Genomic DNA, 12873 nt, shown 5'->3' with positions numbered 1-12873 from the left:
TGAGTTCTCTGTACAGCGCTGCGGAATTAGTGGCGCTATATAAATAACTGGTGGTGGTGATGATGAAGCCTAGAGATTACATCACACCACATGTAGACTGTAATGGGTTAGCTGACTCTGTGAATTCACGCTTGTTGTAGTCTGTCGTGAATACTGTTGCAGGAGCTCCTTGCAGTATGTGTCCCCAATCCTTAAATGCTTATTTCATGACTAATAACTCCCAATTACCCATAGTTGGATTTGGGTAAAGGCCACATAAACCCTAGGGTGACAGAGAAACAGAGGCAGCACTCTTCAATTTACTTATCACCACTGTATTATTTACATAGTATAAAAAGGTTAACCATGGGTCCAATAATGGCTGTACTATTTATGTTACCGACAGGGGATGTAGTATGGAGTGGACCATGAAGAGTTATGGCATTGAGAGGAGAAAGTATAGGACGGTACAGAAGCAATGGACAAGGGGTCATAAAGAGTCAAAACAAGCTTACCGGTCTTGTAAGAAGTTGCATAAGTGAATTTTCGGGAGTGAATAGGGCGCGGAAGGGGCATTTGGACGTAGTCAATTTTATGGTGAGGACGCTCCAAGCTGGAGCGCACGCAGCCACGTCCAAATCAAGGTTGGGTGTCTCAAAGTTACTTGCTTCTCTGCCGTATTTCTTGCTCCAGCTACAGGGCTAGTCTAGGTCCTGATCAGTAGTGATGTCCGTATCGTATGCATGCTATAACATATTTCTGCAATTAGGAGCAACTGTAAAAATATCCGTTATGTACAGTAGACATTAAGGACAGTCTAATAATAGTTTTTTCCCCAAGGGGAAAAAAATATTACAAAAAATAAGCAAATAATTTTTAATTTCCATTTATAATCATAAATGATCATATTATTGACAGGTGACATTAATTGCTTCCTGTGCATTTTTTGGAGATTTTATATTCCACATAGGTATTGTGCATATCCTGCAGTGTCTGGTCTAGTAGATCAGAGTAAAACTACACCCGTAGTCAACACCACACATATCTTTAGATCGGTTCCTTGTGGACTACGGGAGTACGGAGAGTCGATTTACATGCAGCTTATAACAATCGCATGGTGCACTCAGTAGGGGTGCCGTCATGACTCAGGCCCAAAGTGTACAAGTTCTCAAATATGCTCATGAACAGTATATGCAAAACAGACAACACTGTCTGGTGCTCAAGTGCAACTATTTAACTGCAAATGCTTGCATAGGATGGATCCGTCTTGGTCCCCATCGCGGTGCCATTGCTTTTGCTTGAAATAACTGTCACCAAATAAATAAACATGGCTGACTACCGACTTACAACAACTAACCTTCAAAACTGCATGAAAGCATGAAACAAACTGTCTGGCAATACAATTTTAAAACGCTTGCTGGTTAATGTGACAACCAGTGTTTGTTCTAAGAATGCAAGCATGTTCTTAGATTATGAGGGCAATGGCTAAAACGCCACACAAATAATATCCTTGTATGTAGAAGGAAAACATAATTTAGCTGTAAACCTTTAAAACACTGTATTGAATATAAATCTGTGACTGTTCTCTGTTTTATTCAATGATTGAACTTTCTGTGCGGCAGTTTGACAGCATCTAGACAGCAGTCCTTAGTGATCCTTCACATATACCTAATATAGATTTTTAAAACGTGGCATGCTGAGCTGGTATACCTTGGTGTTATTTATTACCATATATTCCTACAGACAAATAACAAGCTGCAGTATAATTTTATAAAGCAATGCCAGTGTGCGCATAAAACCACAATGAGTTTTGCAATGACTGCACCTCTGCATCCTTTCTGTCTAGCATTAAATATTAGACACATTTCTCAACCTCAGCGACCAATATAAATGTGCATGAATGATGCCTTAGACTGGCACAGTAATTACCGACAGGCAATTTTAAGCTTCTTGCTGCACTTATCCTTATTTGTAAATGCCTTTCTGACTCATAAAATCCAGCCGTAATAAAGGACCACTAAGCGCCAAAGTGCTCATTTTGTGGTCTAGGGCAATAGGATGTGTTAGAGCCTTTATGTCTAATTTACTGTACATATTGTAGCTGGTAAACAGCGAGACAGAGTGGCAAATGAGCGGTGATAAAAAGAAATCACAATAAGCCAAGAAACAGGAATGAAGAAATATGTACACTTGAAACCACAAAGGCAGCATTGACTGTAATGAATACTCGTCCCGAATACTCTTCCTATATCTGCTCTATATCTGTTTTCTTAAGAAAATGTCCACTATTTATAAACAGCCTCAGAACGGTTATTTAGGTTACCATGGGAACCACCAATTTGCCCTTTGTAAGAGAGGACTAGCAGCGCTTGGCACAAGAAAAGCAATGAATAGCGACTTTATTTTCTCCAGACATCTCTGTTTTACACACAGCTCTGTTTTTAAATGGATGAGTAAATACAAATCGTTTCCAAATAATCTTATTTCGTGCCTAAAATTTATGATGCACGGCACGCTCCACTGCCACCCAGCCATGACCTATGAGGCATCATTATGTAACACTAGCGCACGTGGACGCTGCGTCTCTCCGTTGGGGGTCAATGATCCCTCTATTGATCGTTTGTAAAACCAAACTGATCATGGGGGGAATGAAAGATGCCTGTTTGGCCAGGCCCTAAAGGACACCACAGGCGATCTGTCTGATCTTGTAATACTAAGGCTTTAGATATGTAATTTGATAGGATGTTAGAGCAGCAATGCTTTTTTAATCAATGCCAGAGCGATGATGTCACAGTTGTCACATATTTTGCCCCGGGGGCTTTGCAGGGTAGCATGCTTACTTGTTTTAATCTTGATGCATACATTGGATCAGTTGCCCCTCCAAATAAAACAACCACACTTACAAGCAATGTAGAGCAAGTGTCATATACCAAAGGGTACATGACGCATTTCGGAATCCTTCTATAGACAATGGGGAACACTGTTAACAACACCACCACCTCTTCCGTTTCTTACCTCCACTGCCTGGGAGTCACCATTGTGTCTTCCCTCTCCTTTGCCCCCGCATTCAATCTTTTGCCCAATCGTGGCGCATCCAACTCCGCAACATCGCCTCGTCCTACACTGGCTCCCAGTCCCCTACGGAATCCTTTTCAAACTGCATACCCTCACCTAGAAGGTCCTCTACCCCTCCACTGCCCCTTACATCTCCAACCTCCTCTCCACTTAACTCCATCCCGTTCCATGCGATCGGCCAATGACCGCTGCCTCTCCTTCACTTTGATAACCTCATCCCAATCCAGAATCCAAGATTTCTCCCGGGCTGACCTTTTCTGTAATTAGAAGAATATACTTTACAATACAACAATATAATGACACTCAGGCTGTAAGTTATATACTATTCACAAGATTTAAATGTTAAAAGTGCTTCTTAGGTCTGTAAATGCTTTCCCAAAACAAAAGTCCCTCGATAGATCTCTATAGATATGTATTTAGCCTGTATATGAAAATTATGATTCTATTTTGTTTTTTTTAATTGAGCACTATACAAAAATAGAGGAAAACATTATGGTGAGATAGAAAATCCTGGGACCAGCCCTTGTTTGAAATTGCCTAATAAATAGTCCCCTGATTAAGTTGGTATTTTATTTTTTTGCTAATAAAGAAAACATATCTTGAGCTAAATGCAACAGGCTGAAGTATCGGTTAAATCCACGAGAGGCATTTCTGAATGTCTGTATACCACAGGTACAGAAACTTGGTTCTAAAATAAAATTTTAGGGGTCTATTTATCAAGCGGGGAAGAGCCAAAATGCAAAAAGCTCTTCCACAGCTTTTGTTCTTTAACAAAAAGTTAGCTCAACCTGATTACCAGAGCTTACCGCTGTCCCCGTAGACCTCTATTGAGCAGCACAATGGCGATGCTGATGATGCGGAGAGCAACGTTAGCCAATTTATTAAGTCGGGAGAACAAAAGCTTTTCGCTGCAAAGCAACATCATCTCAGGATGGCGTTACTTGTCTTTTACAATGGGACCCAGCTGAAGTCTTTTTGGTTTCTCTGGGGATCCTTCACCTGCGAAAGTGTTTTACGTACAGCTCTACCTCTATTCCCCAGCCGTTAAGCTCACTGCAAAGATGACAAAGGCTTTGTGGAGGAGAGAGGTTGTTGCCAGAGTCCCATAGTGGCCCGGGAGGTAAATTACAATGGGACCCAGCTGAAGTCTTTTTGGTTTCTCTGGGGATCCTTCACCTGCGAAAGTGTTTTACGTACAGCTCTACCTCTATTCCCCAGCCGTTAAGCTCACTGCAAAGATGACAAAGGCTTTGTGGAGGAGAGAGGTTGTTGCCAGAGTCCCATAGTGGCCCGGGAGGTAAATTGCAGCAGTATTTCATTATGTATCACTGCTATTTGCAGCAATATTTGCATATTGATAGTTACTGCACTGTGTTAATAAATAGACTCCTTAGTACAGGTGTGATATATATGTTCGACAGATAAATGATCAACATTTATATGGTCGACAACATAATATAGTCAAGATTGGAAAGTTGACAATAATAACATTGACCGCATTTTTAGGTTGACAATTCTAATATAGACATTATTATTAGGTTGATAATAATATCCCTATCACTAAGGGAAACCTAATCCTATTCTTATCCCTAACCCTATCCCTAACCATATAATACTGTGTACATTCCAATTGGCAACCTAACAATACTGTCGACATATGACTTGTTGACCTAATACTACTGTCGACATATGACTTGTTGACCTAATACTACTGTTGACATATGACTTGTTGACCTAACAATACTGTTAACATATGACTTGTTGACCTAATACTACTGTCGACATATGACTTGTTGGCCTAACAATACTGTCGACATATGACTTGTTGACCTAACAATACTGTTAACATATGACTTGTTGACCTAATACTACTGTCGACATATGACTTGTTGGCCTAATAATACTGTCGACATATGACTTGTTGACCTAACAATACTGTTAACATATGACTTGTTGACCTAATACTACTGTCGACATATGACTTGTTGACCTAATACTACTGTCGACATATGACTTGTTGACCTAATACTCCTGTCGACATATGACTTGTTGACCTAATACTACTGTCGACATATGACTTGTTGACCTAATACTACTGTTGACATATGACTTGTTGATCTAACAATACTGTTAACATATGACTTGTTGACCTAATACTTGTGTCGACATATGACTTGTTGGCCTAACAATACTGTCGACATATGACTTGTTGACCTAATACTACTGTCGACATATGACTTGTTGGCCTAACAATACTGTCGACATATGACTTGTTGACCTAACAATACTGTTAACATATGACTTGTTGACCTAATACTACTGTCGACATATGACTTGTTGGCCTAACAATACTGTCGACATATGACTTGTTGACCTAATACTACTGTCGACATATGACTTGTTGGCCTAATAATACTGTTGACATATGACTTTTTGCCCTAATAATACTGTCGACATATGACTTGTTGGCCTAACACTACTATCGACATCTGACTTGATAACCTAATAATACTGTTAACACATGACTTGTTGGCCTATTAATACTGTTGACATATGACTTGTTGGCCTAATAATACTGTCGACACATGACTTGTTGGCTTATTAATACTGTTGACATATGACTTGTTGGCCTAATAATACTGTCAACATATGACTTGTTGGCCTAATAATACTGTTGACATATGACTTGTTGGCCTAACAATACTGTCGACATATGACTTGTTGGCCTAACAATACTGTCGACATATGACTTGTTGGCCTAACAATACTGTCGACATATGACTTGTTGACCTAACAATACTCTTGACATTTGAATTGTCGACCTAATGTTGTCGACATTCTGAATGTTGACCAAATGAATGCCTAGCCGTACCCTTAGCACTGTACAGCAAAGCCCAATCCTTAATTTTAATCAAAAAGGAGTATTTTTTTTCTGCACCTTTTTCCTAAAACATCAAGTAAGCAGTAAGAAAGATTATTCTATCGAACAAAATATAATTTCGATGCTTACATTTTCACTGCCTCTGCAGATTTCCGTGCCCGCATTATAAATAGGGGTCACTTATGTCAGGCAAATATGAAAAAGCACAGCTTTATGTAAATCATGTTAAATTGCTGGTTTTATCCTTCAGCTACTGCACAGATTCTTCTCCATTACACTGCAGTGCCGGGAGATAAACATTGCAGAGAGACTGGGGCTAGATACAGGCACACACTGTTTTCCTGCTCATTATACGAATAGTAAACATACAACGTGACTTAACAAAGAGGACAGGCATAGGTCAATGGGATCTAATCCATAAACGCTCTACCAAATGCTTGGTAGGCAGAGTATTTCAGACGGGCAAGTGCCCTCTTCACATCGGAGAACCTGTGCTTATTACACTAATATGTTTTTGTCCTAAATTCAGCAATTGGAACAAACAGTGCTATGCATGGAAGTGATTACAGTGCTAAACAGTGCCAAAGTAAAGAGATAATATACTTTATAATAGGCATCACTATGTGCCACGTCTGTGTACTAGTTAGCTAAAGAATATATAGAAGTCTGAGGAGAACCTGTCAAATAGAAACTATTCAAAGTTTAAGGAGACAGACACCCCCCTGCCCCTCTCATCTCTTAGTACCCCTAGGAAAGGGAGAACTAAAAATTGCTCTCAGTATGGTAACATATCACTATGTTTTTACACTTTCCACCATGCACATGGATTTGTGGGCAGCACGGTGGCTCAGTGGTTAGCACTTCTGCCTCACAGCAACAGGGTCATGAGTTCGATTCCCGACCAAGTCCTTATCTGTGTGGAGTTTGTATGTTCTCACCGAGTTTGCGTGGGTTTCCTCCGGGTGCTCCGGTTTCCTCCCACAATCCAAAAACATACTAGTAGGTTAATTGGCTGCTATCAAAAATTGACCCTAGTCTGTGTCTGGGTGTTAGGGAATTTAGACTGTAAGCTCCAATGGGGCAGGGACTGATGTGAGTGAGTTCTCTGTACAGCGCTGCGGAATTAGTGGCGCTATATAAATAAATGATGATGATGATTTGTAATCACCTTTGTCTGGCTTAAGCGGACAAATAGGTACATTTGCATATAATCGAATGTAGTGCTACAGAATTCGTATGGTTTCTCAATGAGCACCAATGACTTGTGATGTGGGATGGTTTTATTACTCAATTAGTATCTTATAAATTACTTTTCAAGTAAGAAGAATTGTTCTATCGTTAAAGGAAGCTTAGTCAGTACTAGGCGGAGCAATTGCCTGGGTCACACGGGTAATTGGATGGTGCCATTGGTGAAAAAAAATCACTTCTTTTACTTTTTTTGGTTGTGATGGTTGTGACAAGTCTTGTTGTGTCACAGGCTTCAGTCCTGGCAGACACAGCAAAGATGGTGACTAAGCTTTTGTCTTGTTTCGTCTACTAACTTTACTGACTGGAAATTCAGGACAAAAGAGGTCACACCTTGCTCCATCCTAATCACAACCAGATCCACCTAAACAACACCAACATCCGCCCTAATACGCCCCTTTCAAGCAGAGGAGGGCTGGCAAACGTTAGCCAGGGGGCGAAACTCGGTTCAGCAGCCTATTAGAAATATTTTAAAGGAAAATAAATTTTGTTTTGTCAGAAGCCAATAACATGCTACCTGCATGTTTTTTGACGTGTGGGAGGAAATCGGACCACCCAGAGAAAACCCACTCAAACATGAGGAGAACATGCAACCACTCCCCAATTAGAGCCTTGTTTGGAACCGAATCCATGACCGCACCGATGTGAGGCAGCAATGCTAGCTACCGTGCCACTGTGCTGCCCATGGTTAGCCTCAATTCCTTCTTTTTTGTCACTGCTAGGATTAGCATGTTGGCATTTAACACTGTAAGAAATTCAAAATAAGCTCTGAAAATATCCATAGCAAAAAACATCAAGTTAAAGAAGGTGTTATTCGCAAACAGGATATAAGTGCTGAGGATATTTAGAAAACGTATGCAGCGCCTAAACCTGTTGCTGAATTGTGATATCTGCTAGGAGCAAATATGAACATGCTTGTACTTTTCATACAGTTCTTGGGCCTGATTCACTAAGGAGAGTTCTCCTGGACAAAACCATGTTACAATGCAAGGGGTGCAAATTAGTTTATTATTTCACACATAAGATAAATTACTGGCTGTTTTTTCGAGTACCAAACAAATACTTGATAGCTTTATTTGTACACTAAAATGTAAAGTTGACATAGGACATGCCTTACCCCAAATATAAATCTGCTATCACATTTTAAATTGACCTCCCCCTCCAATGCAACATGGTTTTGCCAAGGTGCAAAGTTACTCTTTTTTTCTCCTTGCTTTCCTTAATGAATCAGGCTCTGTGTGTTTATTTAAAAGCGCACCTATAACAGGTATACGTACGCCCAAATTCAACAAGGAGCGGATCTGAAGATGCGCGTGGTGATGAATACGGGACTAGGCACGCTCTGCTCTTATAGACAAGACATCACAAGATACCTCCAATACCGCTGTGGAATATCAAATCAAAAAGAACGCACAGAAAAAAAAACACATCTTGTATGGTTTCTCAATGAGCACCAATCGCTTGTGATGTGTGATGGTTTTATCATCCAATTAGTATCTTATAAATTACTTTTCAAGTAAGAAGAGTTGTTCTGTCGTTAGAGGAAGATTAGTCAGTACTAGGCGGAGCAATTGCCTGGGTCACCCGGTTGATTGGATGGTGCCATTGGTGAAAAAAATCCCTTTTAACATTTTTTTTTATCTATAATAAAAAGGTTGTGACAAGTCTTGTTGTATCACAGTCTATGTCACCTGTTAATCAAATAGGCATTAATGATAAAAAAAAACATTTTGAAAAAAAAAGGACTTTTGGGGGGTTTTGTTTCCATAAAATACATTTATTAGTATGTTATGAATGTTTAATGAACATAAAATACCCTTTTACAGTTGTTCCTGATTGCAAACACATGTAATAGCATGCATAAACAGCCGTCATCACCAGTAATCATGACTTAGACTAGCCCTGTTACTGGAGCAAGAGCATACATGCCAACTCTCCCGGAATGTCCAGGAGACTCCCGAATTTCGGGTTGGTCTCCCGGGTGACCTGGCAATTCTCCTGCTTCTGCCCACTTTACTAGTGAAGTGGGCAGATTAGAGGCGGCATGATGCGATTCTCGGGGGAATCGCGTCATCTTGGCCCTGCCCCCAGTGATGTAATGCCTGTGTTGGGTCTTTTTACACCTGTAAAATTACCCAAAACAGGCAAAACATCACTGGGGGGGAAGCGGGGCCAAAATGACACGAGTCACAAAGCCCCGCCCCTCCGCCCCTACACACCTCCTGCCCTCTCAGACATAAACAACACAATGTTGGCAAGTATGAGCAAGAGATACGGCTGAAAAACAAGTACCTGCTCTAGGCAGGCGCAGATTAACTGGGGGGATTATACGAACGAAATTGCTGTTTACATGCCTCAATGAATCAGGCCCTTTACGTCTTATTAAATAAGTCTGACTGTGTAATGCAAGCGGATCCATCTTATCATAGAAGCATAGAAACATCAAACATATATTAAATGCCCTCACTAATATTAAGGGAGCAAAAGACTGAAATTTAAATACAATCATTGATGTCACCTGTGGTATAGCAGAGATCACAAACTTTCATCTTAAAACCGAGAATCCGCTCTAGAGGGGGGAGGCAGTTTCCTTAAAATGCGCCGTTGTTGGATGTATGCATGTTTCATCCATTGGTTGGTAAACTACCACTTACTGGAATCCAAACTTCATTAAAGTAAACCTAACAAAGGTGTCACGTTATACAGGCCATATAATCACTGTAAATATACTGCATTATTTGTAAGGACTGCTTTGATCTAAGCTTCTTGTAAATATTTATGGCTGGAAAAATTAGTCTCCTGAATGAAAAAAAAACCATGTGGTATTCTTTAACGTCATAAACATGGATCCTTTTATTCCAGCATAGACTATGTATACACCAAACTTCCCTGCAGAGTATTGAAGTCTTGTTAAAGAGACAGAAAATTGCTTCTTTGTAAACTATAAATATATTTTGAGTGTCTCTTTTTAGAGCTAAGGGATTTTTGAACTTGTGCACGTTATGTTATGTCTATAGAATCCATGTATGAAGCATGGAGAATAACAGTGTTCTCTTGATGAATAAGAGATCTATTTTCTTTCTTCGCAGCTGTCAAGTCACTGCACACCTTAAATGACCAAATATCACATTTCATTGTGACAAAGCCATCAGCTCTAGAGGACAACGAAGACATCTTCCATCCAGCTGAAAAGGAATCTTTAAAGAAGTCTATGGTTATCATGAGACAACTTTTAGTTGAAGCACAGGTGAGAAATGATTTAATTGTATTTTTCATTGCATTAATTGTAGTAACATTGCCAACAAATCATTAACCATAAGAGTGTCCAGTAGGTGATCTTACATGTGGAGGGCGCTGAGCTAGAAGTGTCTACCATCCAATATTCATGGCCTTAGTTACAATCACTGTCTGATTCCGCTGCACTTTTGCCCCCGTTCAGTTCTTCTCTCTATATATTTCTTTTATATTTAACCTTGTTTGTTTAATCTTTTTTATGTATTTCTACCTCATTCAGTATAATAGAGACGTGCACCTTTTTATCGTTAATTATGAAATGTAGCTTCAACTATTAATTGAGAAACCGCCTCAGTACCGTAGAACCATCTATCTATGCTCTCCCTCCTGCAGTCTCTAATACTCTGATCCCTACAGTGCATCCATTTCTGTTTATCACAGCCAGGATACTTAACGGTGGTCCTGAGGAACCAAGCGGCTTAACCTAGTAGCCTGAGCTTACCCCTGGTCTCTGTGATGCCCTCAGTCCGCTGGGATGACAGAAACTGCATTACATCCAATTTCAAATGTCAGGTGCATTGACTGGGTTATTGGCGTTATTTTGAAGTGAAGGGGAAGAGCAGAGAATATTGGCAAGGTCTGTAGCTGATTAATAAAAAAGTGCCCCCCGGCCACCATTTCCATTACATTGTAGGAGGAGGCAGTACATAAAAGCTTTAAATATGTGACAGAAAAAAAAATAATTTTTAAACAATAATATATTTATAGATGTTGGCCACCTTCGGACAACTGCTCTGCTTAGTTACTGACCTATCCCCCCATATAGCCATCGGTGGGCTCCTGGGAACCAATGACGTAAGTGTGGCCTCTACCGGACCGGGTGGTGGGGCTGACAGGCCCAAGCTCACGGTAGCACTCCCAGAGGACACAGAGGACCCCTCCCTGCTCTGAAGAAAACAGAGCAAACAAGGATGCCCAGGAGGCTGCAGTATCATCTGTTCCGCCCCTGCTCAGAACCCTATTATTAGAGGATAATTTCCACCTGTCTGTACCATTTGGAAAACTGAGGAGTATCCAGATTTTAGCGTGCACAGTTTAAAACCACAATTGTCAACTATTTACAGGGCTCCAGGGGGTAACCATGATTCCCACCCATAGCAACCAAAGCCATTCCTCCACCTGAGATACAAACCCTATTGACTTCCTGTGAGAACATTTTTCTTGACCTATGGCATGCAAAGGGTTACCCTAATGAGCTATACATATTTTATATGTCTGCATAAATCAGCATACATAAATTGTATTCCACTTAGCATCACTACATAACCTCATCTCCAATATTCAAGGGTCCACCGATGCCAACCTCCGTTAAATTTACAGAGTTAGTAAGAATACGTCAGTAAAAAAAATTTAAGTGCAGTAATGCTCTGTATGTGGCTGTCAGAGTGTGGATTCTACCACTAGTGGTTCAGACAAACTCACAGCTATTCCTTTTACGCACAGTGTGGAATTCATCGAGGAGCAAGATTCATAAAAGCTGAAGTGTATTATGGTATTTCACTCTGTGAAACTTTATTGTCCCTGGAACGTTATTGAAACCTTACATTGGTTTAGCTAAAAATAACAGAACATAACTTAATTTTGCATTTTTTGGAACAGATTGGATATTTTGGGTTACTTTTTAAGTTGTGGGCACTGAACAAGGGATATAAGATGAAACATTTCTCAAAATAGACTTTTTTGTGATTCTTTTCTTTGCTATTTTCACTAAATTAATTCAACCAACAAAATACCGTATCATGCCCTTTGTTTTCATGTCTGTATTTATTTAGTCTACATTGTATGTCCCTGTTTTATGTATGTCCTGTTTACCCTACTATACGGCGCTGCGGAGCACTGTGGTGCCTTACAAATCTACGATAATAATAATAATTATAATAATATAAGGGGATCCTGAACGGCACTTGTGCGTACTACATCTGCTACTTGTTAGAAGAAGAATGCTTATTGAAGAAACATATCCTGAGATAATCCTGACAAAAGGTCTGAATTAGAGCGAAACGCGTGAGGTCTAACGTATAGATATGATAGTCAAAAATATGGTCGTCGTCATCAACACGGAAATGTGCCTAAGACCTCTGGGGTGCACAAAGATATCTAGCCTAAAAGTCGTATTTTAAACATCTATGTGAGTTAAATTCAGATGCATACTCTACCGTAGTGCACTTATGCTTGCCTGGACTGATCTGACTCTCCAGATATAAGTGCTAGTTACGTTTAACTGTGAACACATCCTCATTTTTGTACACCTACACAGTATGGACAACCATATTTCTACGTGCCACGAATTAACTTGTGTCAAAGACAAAATCAAAGCCCAAAATGTATACTGTCATACAACATAACAAAAAGATTGACTCATAGCTACACTTAATTTGAAGCTTTGTTTAGAGCTCCTT

General features: G+C 40.0%; 1 protein-coding gene across 1 annotated transcript in view; it reads left to right on the top strand.

Annotated features, from left to right (window-relative positions):
* The window catches only part of KAZN (kazrin, periplakin interacting protein), a 368693-nt gene that overhangs the window by 84287 nt on the left and 271533 nt on the right, over positions 1–12873 (top strand). Inside the window, exon 2 of the mRNA XM_075189642.1 lies at positions 10270–10427. Within this exon, the coding sequence (XP_075045743.1) occupies positions 10270–10427 (158 nt within the window). The remainder of the gene's footprint in view (positions 1–10269; positions 10428–12873) is intronic.

The sequence above is a fragment of the Mixophyes fleayi genome, chromosome 11 (genome assembly GCF_038048845.1).
Source record: "Mixophyes fleayi isolate aMixFle1 chromosome 11, aMixFle1.hap1, whole genome shotgun sequence".
NCBI lineage: Eukaryota > Metazoa > Chordata > Amphibia > Anura > Limnodynastidae > Mixophyes > Mixophyes fleayi.
The sequence above is the reverse complement of the archived record's forward strand: the minus strand, read 5'-3'. Positions and strand labels throughout refer to the sequence as shown.